At 56.8% G+C, this 16,376-nt stretch overlaps 1 protein-coding gene across 3 annotated transcripts; it reads right to left on the bottom strand.

Annotated features, from left to right (window-relative positions):
* Nucleotides 1-1,483: 1,483 nt before the first annotated feature.
* On the bottom strand, nt 1,484-15,989 carry TAL1 (TAL bHLH transcription factor 1, erythroid differentiation factor). 3 transcript variants are annotated; one of them, XM_023630379.2, is made up of 5 exons: nt 15,784-15,989; nt 13,974-14,131; nt 10,092-10,538; nt 8,782-8,876; nt 1,484-5,023 (listed from the first exon to the last, which is right to left on the bottom strand). In XM_023630379.2, exons 3-5 carry the CDS (start codon nt 10,535-10,537, stop codon nt 4,569-4,571), a joined length of 996 nt encoding a protein of 331 aa, XP_023486147.1. In that variant the 5' UTR covers nt 10,538; nt 13,974-14,131; nt 15,784-15,989; the 3' UTR covers nt 1,484-4,568. The 3 variants fall into 3 exon arrangements, with proteins under 3 accessions (XP_023486147.1, XP_070104223.1, XP_023486164.1); XM_070248122.1 differs by lacking the exon at nt 15,784-15,989 and having other exon boundaries at nt 13,974-14,964; XM_023630396.2 differs by lacking the exons at nt 10,092-10,538; nt 13,974-14,131; nt 15,784-15,989 and adding an exon at nt 9,656-9,811.
* Nucleotides 15,990-16,376: the final 387 nt, after the last annotated feature.

The raw sequence follows: 16,376 nt of genomic DNA, 5'->3' as shown, positions 1-16,376 counted from the left end.
GGGCTCTTCCTGACCTCTCTGCACGTGGACTGCCTCGTCCTCTCCTGGGGAAGGTCCTTCTGGAAATGGGTGCTTCTCCCTTCCCGTTCTTCCGTCCAGGACAGTCAGTCTGCTGCCTCCACCCCTCCTGTGACGCTGCTCTCTCCACAGTCATCACCAGCCTCCGTGTTGCCAAATCCAGTCAAGACTGTCAGGCCCTGTCTTGCCCCCTCAGCTGCGCCGGGCTTGGCGAACCATCTCCTCGACCCCAAACACCCTTTCGCCTGCGCCTCTGAGACCCCACTGTCTCCAGCTGTTCACCTACCTCTCTGACTGCTGTCTCAGCCTCTCTCTCTCTCTCCCTCGTCCCTTCATCATGCTGCTCCTCAGGCCTGCACCACCACCAAGGGCGCTCCCACTGGTATCCCCACCACAGGACTCAGTCTCACCGTCCTATCTACCCAGTGACCTCTTTGCCCTGGGCCAGGGAGAGGCACACTTGGAGTCTCCAAAAGCGAGGACCTTCCCGAGAGGCCAGGACATGACCCCAAGCACGTGGTGCCTTTGCCCTCCTTCTGTGGCTGGAAGCTCCCTAGGACGGTGGCCACCAAGAGCAGCGCCTGGTGGGATGAGCAAGGCTCACCCACGGGAGCCAGAGACCCTGTGGGCCCTTGACTTCTCTTCTTCGCACATCTTTTTTCCTGAACACTCATCACCTTCTAGCTTACTGTATATTCACTATGTCAACCCTACAATCAACCTACTTATTACGGTTGTGTGTGTCTGTGTGTTTACTGTCTCCCTGCCAGAACTTAAGCAAGACCAGAACAGGGATCTTGGTTTTCTGCACTGCTGGGTCCCCAAGTCCTAGAACAATACCTGGTCTATCGTAGGGGCTCAATAAATGTTTGCTAAACAAAAGAAAGGAAGAAAGAAGAGGACTCCGTTGGAAATGCCTACCTGCCCTACTGAGGTCCCTGAAGACCCGAGAGGCCATATGCAGAGGCCTCCCCAGAACTCAGAGTCTGGCCTCTGAATGGCATTCCCATTCCTGAGCCTCCACTCACTGTTCCCAAAGCCTCGGCCTCCGCCCCTGAGCCCCACACGAGACCAGCACCCTCCAATCCTCAAGAGCCACTGAGTCATCCGTGAACCTGCGACCCTCCTCTGGCGAGACCTTAATCTGTCCAGAACCTACGAGAAAAGCACCTGCCCCAGCCATGGGAGCCAAACCCCACACACAGAGGGGACCACCCGCGGGGTGGCCCTGAGCTGAAAGCGTGGGTGCACAATGCTGAGAAGAGGCCCCCCCCTGTGTGGCCTGGCAGAGGGGGAAGAATGGAGAGCCCGAGCGGGGAGCTGCAGGGCAGGGGGCCCTCACTCTGAGGACAGCTGAGTCCTGGAGGCCCCCCCATTTCAGGGAAGGCAGGTTCTTACACACCTTTCCTTTTAATGTCCCAACTCTCAGCTCTAGGGGTGCAACATGCCAGCACAGAGTCCAGGCCCCTTTGTAAAACTTTTATTTAGAAATCTTCCCAATATATCCTTATATATATACACACACATCATCACCACATGGATTTTGTTGCTAAAGAGTCACACGCCCACAGTGTTGGCCTCTGGGCTGGACAAAGGTCAAGGTACCTGGAGCGGTTACTCCTCTTCTGCAGAAAAATGCAGAGACCAACGCAATTCATCACGTACAGTACAACATTGACGGAAAGTGCTGGGCCCGCCCACAGGAACAACGCGCTATGTACACGGGCAGGGGGCAAGCCTCGGGCAGGGGGCCACGTACCATTGAAACCACAAGTACGACTAGACCCCCCAAAGGCGAAATAGCTGTCAGCTGACTACAGATGCTGTGCCCTTGGTTTTGTTTTTGGAAAAGGATAAAGGTTGTACCATCTTGTCATTTCCCACACTACAAATAAAAGAGAATGAATTTTTCTTAAAAGATGGGATTCCCTCCAGTCATTATAGTCATCTTTGTTCTCATTTTTTTTATATTTTTTCCCTTTTATACAGATGTTATTCTCGGAATGTGGACACTTCTTCATGGGTGAGGAGGACGCAGAGGACAGAGAAGGATATAGGGGAGAGGGGTTGTTAGAAATGAAAACAAAAATTATGGATCTTCTCTAGTTCTTACAAAGACCTGAAGCTTTGCCCGACCCTACCCCAGGCCCGTTTCAGGTGGTTTTCTTACATTTACATATTCTGCCCACATTCCCATCTCTCTTTTCCATTCTCACTCCTGTGCCTTGTCTTGGAATGAAACAGAAATGAGGTCAATCTGGAGAAATGAGGCCAATCTAGATAACTCAGACAAAAGTGGTTCAGAACCTAAATTACCCAAATGCTGTGCAGTCAGGCAGACTGGCCCACTGCCCAGGTCCGGGACTCAGGGTGGGAAACCCCACTGCAGGATCCATACTGAGGGCAACAGAGTTCTTTATGGTCTCCAAACGGTTCTACCTTTACAATTCCATTCAGCTCACACCACAGCCCAAGAGACAGGCCAAGCCAGGGTATTATGAGAAACCGACACTCAGAGAGAGAACCTATCCACGTCACACTGCAAGTCTGAGAGAAGAGGGAGCCCAAAGCTTGAGTTTCTGATTGAATGTGTGATCCATCTCCTAAAACCCATCCACCATCTACACTGAGGCCACCTGTCACTCCCAAGTCAACTGAATCCACCAGGAAGCAAACACAGCCTTAGGACCTAGGACAAGTGCTCCATCCTTAGACAGAGGGATTCCTCACAGGAGCTTCCCAGTATTGGAAATGAACCAACCCTAATGTTCATCAAAATAAGATTTTGGGGGGCTGAAGTGGGGCGGAGAGTCAGAGTGCTACAGGGCTAACCAGGTTGCTCCCATCCCCACGAACTGGGCCCAGAACTTAAAAAGAAGAGGAGGGGAGCAGGGATCATTCCGTCTGCCTACGGCCACTGCACTCAAGGTGCCATCACGGCCAGGGTAAGCCACTGTTTCTTCCACATCGCTAGGGACAGGGCAGTGCCATGGGGTCATTCTCCCTCTGACCTCGAGGGCAGAGCCTGGTGGGAGACAGCTGGCGTGACTTGAGGGCAGTCCAACGGCATATACAGGACTCGTGTGCACTTGTCCCATGGGCTTGGGACGCAGGTCCCAGGCAGGCCGAGCCCCAGGAAAACCACGTCCCACCATCTGGATTGACACAGATCAACGAGGGGGCAGCAGTCCACTCCACAAAAGGCTTCTTCACTTTATAAAAGGACTTGTGGCAGTATGTCTTTAAAAGATGAAGGATAAGGACTCAATTTACAAAAGTTCCATGTACAACTTTTGGACGGGGGGGCACTCCTATTGCATTAAGCCAGCCTCCCATACACACACTTGAGGACCGAAAGCTGCACAATCGAGAGGTGTTTAAGATTCTGCACGTTTGGCTCTCAGCCAGGGACTGGTCTCTGATTGGGTTCCCCATGCCCTAGACGTGGGGATGGATCCTGGGCCATATCGGGACCTAAAGATCCCACCAAGAACTGAAATCAAGCAAAAATCCCAAATACCAGGACAGAGTCTGCACTCGCCAGAACACAGACCAGACCATCAGCAAACAGACATCCTGCGGCAGGGAGGTCCCTCCGAGCATCCAGGAGAAAGCCCTGATGGGGCAGCATCTCTCAGCACCACGCATCGGCACCCAGGCATCCGCTCACTGCACGGACCGCGGTGTGTAGCTGAGTCACAGGCAGGTAGCTCTGAGACACCACCAAGACTGCAGCCACATGCTCCAGAGAGCTCTGCCTCCACTTCTCCCCAGTCATTTTCCCCTTTCTCTGCCTTTGCACAAAGGCCAACAGGGCACACGCTCACAGCTGCCAACTCGGTCCCCACAGCCACGAGGATCAGGAAGGCAAGACTCCATGGGAAGAAAGCAGAGTTCTGATCCCCAGGGCAAGAAGGGCGGGCTCCTGACTTTTCTGACCCTCTCGTCGAGAGCGGGCTGTGTGCTGGCCATCTTCTTCAACCAGGCCCTGAAGAAGGCACCTCAAAGCTCCAGACTGTCTGCAGCAGCCGGCAAGCCGAATGGACCAACACGGGCCTGGGTGAAGATGGGGCTCAAGAAGTGGGCAGCTATTGGGTACCTATATATTCGGACAGAGTGGCCACAAAAGCCACCCCAGCCAGCTTGGGAGGGGCTAACGGCAAGGCAGAGGCTGCTGGACGCCTCAGGTGAGAGCTGACAACATGGGTCTCAGCAAAGACGGGGCTCACAAGCTCCAGGCCAAAAGCAGCGCCACTCGAGCCTCTCGCATGAGAAGTCTTCGGGATTTGGGGAAGGGGGAAGACCGTGCCGTCTTCATAAAAAGTACCTACCACTTTGCTCCATTTTTCTGTTCTCCTACTGAGGCAGGAAACGGGAAAGTCAGCCCCAGGGGCAGTCAGGGCTGCCCAAAGTTGAGACATCAAGGAAAGCTCATCAGGTCCTTCGCCCTGCTTCAGAGCTGCCCAGTCCTCACCCCACCTGCCCTGAAGCCCTCCGTCCCAGCGGCCTGAGGGCACCCTCCCGGCTGGTCCTGGGTGGCCCCAGACCCATCACCGAGGGCCAGCTCCATCCGTGGCGGGCAACATGGTGGGATGGAGGCTGCGGGCCGTGTGCTTGGGTGCTGGCTCCTCCGTGTAGCTGTCCGGGCTGGCTGCCCCATCCAGGGAGCTGCCGCAGCTGGAGTTGGGGGAGAGCACATCCTGCAGGAGGTCGTCTGGAGGCGCACCACCCCCTCCTCCCCCACCCCCTCCGCCAGCCCCCACCACAGGGTCCTTGCCAGGCTTGGCCCGCTGGGTGCCCTCCTCCTCCTGGTCATTGAGCAGCTTGGCCAGGAAGTTGATGTACTTCATGGCCAGGCGGAGGATCTCATTCTTGCTGAGCTTCTTGTCTGGGGGATGCGTGGGGATCAGCTTGCGGAGCTCAGCGAAGGCCCCATTCACATTCTGCTGCCGCCATCGCTCCCGGCTGTTGGTGAAAATGCGCCGCACAACTTTGGTGTGGGGACCTGGAGGATAGGAGGACAAGGGTTAGGAGAATGGGTTGGGGATCCCCCAAGGCATCTTCTCCTGTGGGGAAGAAGAGAAACCATCCATTGGAAAACTTGGGAAACCTAGAATGCCTTCTTTCCTTTTACTCAGAAAACTCTTACTCATCCTTCAAAACCCAGCTCACCTGTTTCCTCCTCTCTGAGGACTCCCCTCAACCCCTCCAGAGAGATCGAACTAACCATGGCCCTCTATCCCTAGATCCCCATCAGCCTTGATCATTACTGTATGCTTTTATGCTTGTCTCCGTCTCCAGGCTGTGAGACACCTGAGGACATGGACCATACACCATTCATTCCTTCATTCGCTTGTGCCAAGACGCCATATAGCACTAGTTAGAAAGAGAAACGCTGGAGCCAGACTTTCTGGGTTCAATTCCTATTATTCACTAGATAGTGACTCTGGGCAAGTCACTTAAACTCTCTGTGCCTTAGCTTCGTCATCTGTAAAATGGAGATAATACTAGTAACTCAAGTCCTAATTGTCACGTGGGTCTAACAACTAACCGGTAAAGCACTTGTGACAACATCCACCACAGATTAAACATTCAGCAAATGTTAGCTAGTATTACCCAGTCCCCAGTCATTTACCAACAACCACGCACTGTGCTAAGCACTACGGAATAATGGTGACACAATACACAGGGTCCCTGCCTTCATGGAGTTTATGACAGCTGATGAACAAGCAGCAAACAACAGACAAACAGGAGGCTGAACGTAAGTGAAAGATGGACAGGAGCTATGACGTTTAGCTGAGGTGGTTGGGGACAGCCTTTTGGAGGAGGTGACATCTGTAAGGTAAGAACTTAAGGCTGAAGAAGAGTCAGCCAGGCACAGGAAGGGAAGCGGGAACAGCATGTGCAAAGGCCCTGAGCTGGAAAATGGCTGAAGCCAGCCTGGCTAGATGAGTATGGGTGAGATCAGAGCAGGCTGAGTCCAGATCCTATAGGGCCCCACAGGAAGGTGTAGGGATTTCACTCTGAGGGTGATGGAAAGCACAGAGCAGGCACTTAGTAAATGTCTGCTGACAGACAGAGCATGCTGGTAGGTGGGGGAGTTGAGGAGAGAGCACAGGCCAGAGGGAAAAGGACCTACCCTGCGGGCTCTCTCGCCCAGGAGAAGAGTGGAGACACAGCCATGCATAGGCACAGCCTGAGGCTCTAGGCAGGCATCCGAGGGCTGCCTCAGTCTCCCCATGTCTACAATGCACTGATTATAGACTGGACCAATATTCACGAGTGTCCGAGTACTAAGACTTGCAGAGTGTGGCAGACATCAGCATGCATGTATCGAGCACGTACGGTGTGCACTGCACCAAATGTCCAAGCCCGACCTGGGATTCCCCAAGCCGGGGAAGACAGAGGAGGGCCCTGATAGCACCCCTGAGCTCCCAGGCTGAGGGGGCCACTTCTCTCCCCAACACTGAGGCACAGAGCCGGGCTCCGGGCATCCCTGAGAAACCTCTGCGCACTGCAGGAACTGCTGCCCTGGGATATGGGTTTGCCCTCTTCCATTGCCCCTGGAGCCAGACCTCAGACTGTGGAAACGTGGGCAGGGGAGCGGAGGACGGGAGGGGTCAAGGCACCACCTAAGACCTGCTGCTCATTTCACCGCTAAGGAGATTGAGGCCAAGATGGAGGCAGACCTGGCCTCCACCATCAGCCTGCGGCCCAGCTCATCCGTGCGGACACTTCCTGCCTGATGGTCTCTCTTTCTCTCTCCTACAGGCACGCGCGTGCATGCATATACACACACACATACACACACACAAACACACACGTTCTCCGGGGGAGAATCACTCATCCTCTGCCCACAGTACCAATGAAGCTGTCTTTCCAAACCTGAGCCGGCCCCAGCCCAGCTGACTCTTTGCCAAAGGCCAGACCCAGGCTGGAAAAACACAGCACACCTGCCGGGCAGTCCTACCCTGGGCGCCTCAGAGGAAGTAACTTGTTGTTCTCGGGCCTCCAGGCCAGATGGAGGGGAGTCTCTGAGCTGTGTCATCGGGAGGACCAGTCCCTGCTCTACGGCTCACACTGGCTGATCTTGAGAGAAGCTTCTAGGTGGGGACGGGGGCATTGTGACTGCTGTCACAGCTAGAGGTAGACAGACTCCAGAGGAGCAGCCACCCCCAGCCAGGCCCTGAAAACACTTTGCCCCACTGCACTCTTTCAACCATCGGTGAAGAAGCCATTATTCTCCCCACTTTACAAAAGAAGAAACCGAGGGCCAGAGAAGTTGAGCAACATGAATCCATGTCAGGTCCTGACTTTAGACCTTGCATGAGTTTCACTTCTATGGACTCTTTTTGGTTAAATCTCTGATTTCAAAGTCCCATGGACATATCCTGCACGCCCACACCCTCCCCTTCACCCCCATTTCTGTCTATTCCTCCCTGGCTCCTTCTCAGGGAACAAACTACCCACCTCTCTGCATCTTTCTCTTTCCTGAGTCTGTCCATCCCTCTGCGTCCTCTTGTCTCTCTCTGGCCAGGCAGTGAGTAAGTGCTCAGTAAACACTGGTAAGGTTGCTGGGTAATGGCTTCCTTACACCCCTGCCCTCCCTGGGCCCTCAACCCTTTGCCCCATCTCCTCCTTCCTCTCCTCTGCGCCCGATTTCCTTGCCTCCGCCCTTTGTAGAAAATGCCTCTTCCCTGGGGAACTTCAGAGCTGGTCCCGCCTGCTTGCTGTGTGGTATACCCACCTCCCCTGACTAGTGAACCCTCTGGAACCTAGCAGCACTGACACCTCATCGCCCTTCCCTCCTGACACTACATGCCTGTGCCCCATGCTGGTTGGGTCTTTGGAGGTCTGGTCCTTGTCCCCACTCCAGCGCCCCCTCCTCAACAGAACACCAGGGAGGGCTTCCCTCCAGAACCTCCAGCTCAATACACACATCCCTTCCATTGGGTCCTTGCAAAGACCCCAATCTGGCTCCCAGCCCTCAGGTGCCCTTCCTACAGGAGCCCCAGTCCCCAGCCAGGCGGGAGCATTGCGAGCTCCGCGGATTTGCTCCAGTCCCTCAGCTCTGAAGAGCCTGCTCTCCTGCCCCCTGGTGCTGGGCCCCACCTACTACATCAGGTCAACCTCGGGAAGAGGGTTAGATCCTCCAAATTTCCCGTTCATCCAACCCCTTCCCCCAAGTTCAGGGCCAAAGACTACTCAGGCAGTTCACAACAGCAGTGCTGGGCCCTTCCAGGGGGAGCGAGGGGGCAGGGTAGAGTCTATGATGTCAGGAGGGGAGCCCAGAGGACGGGACAGGGAACAGAAGGGCCCCACAATGTAGGGACCTGGGACGAGACCCTTGGAAGTGAAATGCTCAGCAGGGAACAGACTCCAGACCCCAGAGAGGACTTGGGAGAAGGCACAGGGAATCCTGTGAGAAGGGTCAGTGCTTGGAGTCAGGGGCACCATGTGTTTCTGCCCTCCCACTAGATCCTTGCCGAGTGGAAGGGAGCCAGAGTGGGGACTACAAGGGACCCCAGAGGTTTGAGTTAAGCACCACCCTGTGTCCTCATCCTCATGCCCCCTCTTTCCAGGACTGTGAATGTGGACCCCCCCAACCCCCTTGCAGGGTGAAGGACTTTGACAGTTTGGGGTTCCAAGGGAGCCCACTCATCTACTTGAAACACCTACAGAGTAGTCCCCAGTGATCCCTCCTTCAGGGGGCTCGAACCAGCCTGAGGGGTGAGGACAAAGGTGGGGGCAGGGTAGACTCACCCTCAGTAATCTCCATCTCATAGGGGGAGGGTCTCCTCTTCACTCGGTTGTTGGTGGCGAACATAGGGAAGGCATCCGGCTCACCAAAGAACCCACTGCAGGAGGGAGCGCACAGGTCAGGATCGCGTGTAGAATGGAGGGGAGAAAGGGGCTGCTTAGCGTTCCTCCTGTGTGTTCTCGAGCCCCCCACCCCTGGAAGAACAAGGGCAACCCTGGTCCCTTCATATCTGAACTGGGGATAGAAGGAACATGAAACACACACACATACACATACACAGAATCAGAAGTGAACACATGGAGCAAACACAAACATGTACACACACCCCTCCCAGAGACACATACATTTCCCTCCTGATAGAGGCACACAATCCACAGACACCTCCATTCCCAAACAGGTGTTCACACTGGTGGACATGGCCTTCACACCTGGGGCAGCTTCAGCACCACAGAAGGGCACAGTGAAGTCCCCTCCCCAGGACTTCACCCCACCCTCACCCTGGCCCCACTGGGTGGTGGACAGACGACAGACAGGAAGCCCTGACTCACCCCCCACCCCCATCACCCTCACTGGGCTCTCCATAGCTTCCTTCTCAGGGTCTCCTGCAGACTCCCTGACTGTCCCACACTGTCCATTCCTGCCTCATCTTCCTGTACCCACCCCAACCAGGCCTCCATCTCAGCATCATCTTAGCGGCCTCACAGGGAAATGGACACCCTCACCAAGGGGAGTACAGGCCCTGGCCAGAGACCACAGACAGCCGGTTGTGGGGGGGGGGGGGACTGGGAGGGGACACCCACTCTCCAGTAGGGCCCTGGAGAAGAGGTTCAGAGGGCCGGGCCCTCTTGCAACCACTCTCAGATCCTTGTCTCTTACCTGTCGCAGAGAGCTGCAGCTTCCAGGAGAATTTCACAGCCAGCAGAGCACACTCAGACACTCTCACCTGGTGTCCACCCTCGCACGACTCCCTCCTGACCCCACCACCTCATAGCGCACTTTGCTTCTGCTCACACCCAGCCACATGCCTGGACTACCGCTCCTCCGCTTACACACACTCGTGCACGCTACACTGTCACAAGGCACCCCCAAATCTGCCCCCGCGCGTGCGCACACGCTCTCCCAGAGGGCTCCCTTCTCACTTGCCCATGGGAGCTCCAGCTTCTAGGCTTTTACGCCCACGGGTTTCAAACAACCCCTCCTCTGCAGCCGCACAGCCCCGCCGGGAGGACGGCAGTCGGCTCCCGAACTGCCGAAGGGGAGCCCCGGGGGCCGCGGCCGCTTGCCCACCCCGCCCTCCCGCCCGGCCCCTGACCTGCCGAGCGAGGCCAGCGGCTGGCTGAGGCTGTAGAGCAGCGCGCGGCCGGGGGCGGCGGGGGCCGCCAGCGCGGGAGGGCTCAGTTGCACCATGCGGCCGTCGCCGGGCAGCTCTGCGGGGGCCGAGGCGGGCGCGGGCGCCGGGGCGGGCCCCGGAGGTCTGCACAGCTCGGTGGTGGGCACCCGATGGCGCGCTTCGGCCGCTGCCGCGTCGCGGCCCTTTAAGTCCCGCGCGGCGCCGCCCCCACTGGCGGGGCCGCTGGCCGGGCCGCCGCGCGCGCCCAGCTCGATGACCGGGGGCTCCGCCGGGGCCGCGCGGCTCGTCTCCTTGGCGACGCCGTTCAGTAGGACCAGGTGCGGGGGGGCCATGCGGGGCTCGGCCGCGTCCCGTCCCTCTAGCGGGGGGTCACTGTGTGCCGCCTCGCTGGGCGGCCGCTCCGTCATCCTGCGGGCAAACAGACAGACAGGCTGACGCTCGCTCTGACCACCGCCCCCAGCCCACCGACGGGGGCGGGGTAAGGGGTGAAGGGCAGAGAGCGAAACTCACGCACCGAGACGTGGGCAGATGAGGACAAACTTAGCGCCACGTGGACACACACCGGCCGGGGCCGTCGGGGCCTGAAGGCCTGGTGGTGCTGGAGGGGGAGGGAAATGGGTCTCTAGTTTGGGCGAAGAGGGGAGGGTGCCTGGAGACAGAAAGATGGAGGGCCGAAAGGACAGAGATGGAAAAAGAAGACGCAGACATTGGAAGAAAAGGAATACAGCCAGCGAAAGAAAAATAGAAGGGAAAAAAGGAGGAAGGAAACGTAGAAAGAGGCAGAAAGAAAGATCACCCCGTCCCCCTTCTCAGGCCGCAAGGGAAGAGGAGGGAACAAACCCCCGAGCGTGTTCTTCCCGCCCCTCTTTCGGTTTTGGCGGGGAGTCTGTCGTGGGAGGTGGGGTGTTTTTCCAGCCTCCCCTGCCTCTCAGCAACACCCGCCCCCAGCCTAGCGCCACACACGCACCCAGAAACATGGTGGGGTGCAAGCAGGCAATTTAGGGAATGGAGGCTTCAGGGTTTGGGGTCCACTCTGCCACAGCAGGCAGAGAATTATCAGAGGAACCTGCATTCCCTTTCAACACACATTCACCCCTGCGGGTTGGGGGCGGGGAGGGGGTGTCTGTCTACACTAAGCAAATCCACGTGTATTCTGTGCAGCGGCTGGAAAGCCCAGCAGACCCCGTACTCCCAACGGGGCTGAGAAGAGACATCAGGAAGGGGAGAAGATGACCGCAGCCCTAGCTCCCTGCACACTGCAACGCCTCCTGCTCAGCTGGACTCAGAAGTGAGGTGGGGTCTGGAAGGGAGGCCTGGCAGAGGTGGTATGGAGCCTGGGCATTCAAAGGGTGCCCCTGAGACCACTGGGGTCTGGGCTCCCATGCACAAGTTGGAAGGGGTGTCACGGAGGCCCTTGAACTCTTCCGCACTCTGCATCCCCCTCTCCCGCCTCCTGTTGTCCTCTGGGAAATGGGAGGAATAACTCATCTGTGCATTTAAAAGCACAGCGCAAATGCGCAAGGAAACGTTATCACTGATGATGAGACTGGGCTGGTGAGGGGACCGCCTTGCCCAAGACTACACGTGCCTATGTGCCGCCACATCTCTTATCTCGCTCTGTCCGCACTACTCTCCCATATACACCGCGGAGCCAAGGACGCCGCTCCTTCTCTCCTCCACAACCACACTCCAGGGTGACCGCAAAGGCTCTACTTCCCACTCGTGCTTCCTGGGGTTCTTCCCTCACCCCGCCTCCACGCCAATGGAGCCAGGCCTCCATAAGAATTAAAACAGAAAAACCATGCACAAGACTCTGCATCCAGAGTGTGGGGATGCTTGTGAGTTGTTTTAATAAAAAAACAAAAATAGAATCAACTCGACAGGCTTCATAAAATGTTCAAAATAAGGCTCCTGCTCTCAGAATTATATAATTGGGGTATTTTATAGCAGAAAATAAATACACAAAAATCCAATTTGGCCCCAAGCTGAGTCCATGTAATTACTCACGGCAGCCATTGAGCTCCCATTCTGCCACTGCACCACTCTGGACTGGAGTCGGCCTGGGAACCATCCTCCCACCCCAGAAGAGAGACCAGATCTTCTGAACCCTCCTCCGGAGCTTAGCTCAATTGCCACCAGACATACAGGCAATGGAGAACCGTTATCCAGACTGTGCTTCTGCCTTGGGTCTGCGAGCCCTAGGGGCCCAGCCGGAAACAACAAAATTCCCCAAGACCTAGTGTACAGAGCTGCAAAGGCAGTGGGTCCACAAGAGTTTGCAATTATGGTGGAAACAATGGATCTGTATCCATAGAATGGGACCAACACAGTGCCGCCACTAGAAGTGCACCAGAGATCTACCAGTCGGTTGGCCTGGCTCCCCTGCAGTGGTGAAATGCACCAGAAATATACCATCCTGTGGCAAAATATACAAAGCCCCAAGGTGCTGGCTCCCTACCTTACTGTCCCCATGCACGGTTGGGCGCCCAGTGACACGTGCTTCAGCCCCAGCTTCTAGCCAAGTGACAAACAGTGCGCACTGCAATCACCAGACTGAGCTCAAGCCCTCTTTATAACACATTTATACCCTCGGATTAATTCTGAGGCTCCGTGTAGGAGTGGATCCCCAGGGGGCAAGCGGAGCACTTCTTCCAGATGATTTGACCCTGGCCCCAAATGCCCTTCCAGAGCCTATCTATATCTCTGAGGCTCCCTGTGAGAAGCCTATGATTGGTCCCCAGGGTCCGTGGCAGACCTCTCCCCGCCCCTCCCGGGACCTCAGGAAAACCCGGCAGGCTCCTCTGCAAGCAGGATCACTCAGGCCAGACAGGCGAGCGTGCTCCGGAGGGGACACCGGAGGACTCACAAGCATGGTCGGTTGTTGGCAACTAAACTCCATCACTAAGCTTCAGTTAAGATTACTGAAAGGCAAGCCTGAGTGATTTTTGTTTGTTTTTATTTGGGGAAGATGAAGGATCGGGGCGAAGGTTTCGATCTGAGTCACACTACAGTATTCGACCACTACAACTCCTCTGTCTTTGCGCGGCCAAGACCCAGCTCGCAGCCCCCCAAAGCGGATCTTCATCTCCTGTTGCCTCACCGCCACACGTTTCCATGTGTGCCTGAACAAGACGGGGATCCCCGGAGCTCCTGGGGAGCAGGCGCCGGGTCTGGGCAGCTCCCAGTTCCCGGCAGGAAGAATTTCTTATATGAAAATAGCCTCTGCGGTGCCCGGGACTGGAACGACCGCCTTAGACCCGGCCTCCTCTCCCTTATACTGCACCCGTGCTCGCTCCCACGACCCCCTGGGGGAGCCCCAAGCCCTCAAGAGAACCAAAATCGCCCGTGAACAGAAACTCTGTCCCCGCCGCTGCGGGAGTGGAGGGGTGTCCAGCGCGGCCCCGCCCTAGGCCTTAGGCTCCGGTCAGGCCCACCCGAGTTAGGACCGCGCTCGCCTTGATGGCTGCGGCCTTCTTCCTGCCGGAGCCCCGAGCCCCAGGCGCGCGCTGCCTGCACCACCCGGCTAGCTGCCCCAAAGTTATGAGCCTTGTGAAACGTCCACAGAACCAGGACCAATGGGAGTGGCATGGAGGACTAAGTCCAACTAGCTATTTTTACCCGGGGTCGAAAAAGGAAAGGGCCCTGCTGGAAGCCACAGAGGCACAGAGGCCACAGGCAGCGGCAGGCACAGTCAGATCCCGGATTCCCAGCTCTGGGTTTGTCCTCCCCTCCCCCCCAATCTGAGACTGGACTGTCCTCTGTCCTGAGCCTCCCCCACCCCAGGCCGGAACCCAAGGCCTTCCTGGACACTGGTGCCACCGATCTCGTTCCCCAAAAACTCACCTGGGGCATATTTAGAGAGACCGGTCCCTCTGAATAGGATCTCACTCCTCCGCCGGAGAGAGGCGGGAGCCGAGGTCCAGCCTGTGAACGAGGGTCTTTCCTTTCCCCCTCTCTCGCTGGGAGACCAGCAGTTAGGCCGCGGTGTGGTCCTGGGCGGTCTGCCGCGCCCAGAGTGCGTTTCCAGGAAAGATGGGGGTGGAGAGAAAGAGGGAGGGCGAGAGGGAGGGAGAGAGAAATGGGGGTCAATGGCTGAGAATTACCTCACGTCCTCGCCAACCGGCCCAGGGAATCGCGCGCAGCTTTCCGCCCCCAACCTGCAGGTGTTTGAAGCCTCCCCCACCCCCATAAAAAAGAACCCTACACCTGACCAATCAGGACTAACTATTTAATCCAACAACAACAACCCCGCCGCAGACCGCCCGGAACATTTTGGACCCTCCAACCGGGATGTCTAGTTCAGTGTGGCCGAGTTTGTTTTCTAAGCACTGCCGTGTCTACGCGGTTGACTCAGGAACCCGGGTCAGGCGGGAGCTGCGGCTACAGTGCGGAGTCGTCCGCAGCCTGGCATGGGTGTCCGGGTGGCAGAGGGGTGGGGATAGATGTGTATCGGAAAGGGGGAATCAGCTCTCAGACCGTGGTCGGTGGGGCTGAACCTCCGAGGCCTCCATTCTCTCCATGTCCCCCACCTGCCCACCTCCAGCCCAAAGTGAAACCAGAGCCCAGTTCCAAAGGCTCCTTTCCCGCAGGAATGGAGTCGGAAGGGTGCGAACCGAGAGGATGGGGAGGAGGGGGCGGGATATCTGATCTATCCGGGTCCCTTCTTTTCTTCCTACTGATGAAGAAAAAGAAAAAAGAAAGAACCCCGCGCCGGCCCCTCAACCATTCCTACGCAACGATTTTCGATTTTTCGGATTTTCGATTTTTCAGCGTTCGGACCGGCAGAGGAGGGGAGAATTCTAACAATTCCTTACAGCAGTAAACAAGGCAAAGCGCCGGGTGGGGGGTGGGGGGGGGTGGAGGGGGGTGTGCAAATCCAACGCTGCTTCCCAGGGTGTAGCGGTAGCGAGATTTAGGTCGCTTTTTTCCCCCTCCGGAGGGTTTTGTTCAATGTGTTTTCCCTAAATCGTCCAGTTTATGATCACACATGGAAGTCTTGGATTAAATGCAAAGACCTCCTTATTTTTGCCCCAGCTTTGGTGGAAATACAAGAATAATTCTTCCCTGCGCTTTGAACCCAACGCGGGAGATTTTCTTTCTCCTCTTCTGATCCAAATAGGGGGGCGCGGTGGGAGGAAGGGGGAATCCACTCCCTCCTGGTGTCCGAGGTCGGGGTTAATTTGTGCTTTATGACCGACTCTCTGTGTCTGTCCCTCTCTCCATCTTCTCTCCCTAACCCCAAATGCAGCAACTTACAAAACAGAGCTGGTGGGGGAAACCGCGCTGCTTTGTTATCGCTCCAAAGAAGCTGAAAGGGACAAGCCGCTTGCTTCTGGACGATTATTTTAATTAAAATACGATGATGATAATGATGTAGATGATGACATTAGCAACTACAATAACTGGCAAAACAAAATCCTTTCTTCTGGAGCTAGGGCGGCACTGACGGTCCCTCCATGGAGCCCGGCCCCAGCCACCAATGCGACGGGTACCCGACCCACGCGGGAATGTCGCTCACCCGGGGAAGGGGTGGAAAACTGTTTCTTGGAGATGATCCCGAGGGTCCCCACCCGAGGCGCGAGGCCTGGAGAATGCGCCCATTGTCTTTTCCGGGCCTCGCCCACAGACCCCGAGGCCGCACCGCGAAACTGACCAGAAATGGACGAAGCCTGAGTGCGTCGGGAACGAAGCCGGTGGCTACCCGCTTGAAGGCGCGGGCCTCGGCGGGCGCTGCTCAGCTTCAAGCCTGAAGAACCTCCCACTCACTGACAAACCCCTCAAACACCGAGGCACAGACTGGCCTCCGGACAGAGCGGCCGCCGACCGGCCTCCGTCTGCCCCTCCAAGCCGACACTGGCTTCCGAATATATCATAATATGGAATAAAACGTGAAATCCTTCTCCCCGCCCCCATGCCGCCGCCTCGACTTGCGCCTCCATCTCTTGCTCGCCCTCCCCCTCCACCCCCCAGCGATGTGCAAACGCGATTCTCATGGACACAAGCACACAGGCACACAACCCAGCAAGACGGGACCACACGCCGTCCAGCCCCGAGAAGGGAAGCCGAGTAAAGAGAACCCAACATTGCCCCACAAGCGGACCTGGTCAGGCTCGCGCATTGTCCGACACGACACAACGAAATCAGTCAAGCGAAATCGTTCATGAACACATAACCCAGCGGAGTCAGGATCGCACACGCCCGACACAACAAAGTCACCCAAACCCAATCGCAAAGGCCACACAACCC

The sequence above is a fragment of the Equus caballus genome, chromosome 2, assembly GCF_041296265.1.
Source record: "Equus caballus isolate H_3958 breed thoroughbred chromosome 2, TB-T2T, whole genome shotgun sequence".
NCBI classification, from domain to species: domain Eukaryota; kingdom Metazoa; phylum Chordata; class Mammalia; order Perissodactyla; family Equidae; genus Equus; species Equus caballus.
The sequence above is the reverse complement of the archived record's forward strand: the minus strand, read 5'-3'. Positions and strand labels throughout refer to the sequence as shown.

Excerpts from the sequence above, each read along its gene's own strand:
- TAL1 (XM_023630379.2), bottom strand. The coding sequence starts at position 10,537 with ATGACGGAGCGGCCGCCCAGCGAGGCGGCACACAGTGACCCCCCGCTA. Across the intron at positions 8,877-10,091 it reads CCGCTGGCCTCGCTCGGCAG|TGGGTTCTTTGGTGAGCCGG; the intron begins GTCAGGGGCCGG and ends TCCCTCCTGCAG. Across the intron at positions 5,024-8,781 it reads TGAGATGGAGATTACTGAGG|GTCCCCACACCAAAGTTGTG; the intron begins GTGAGTCTACCC and ends CCTATCCTCCAG.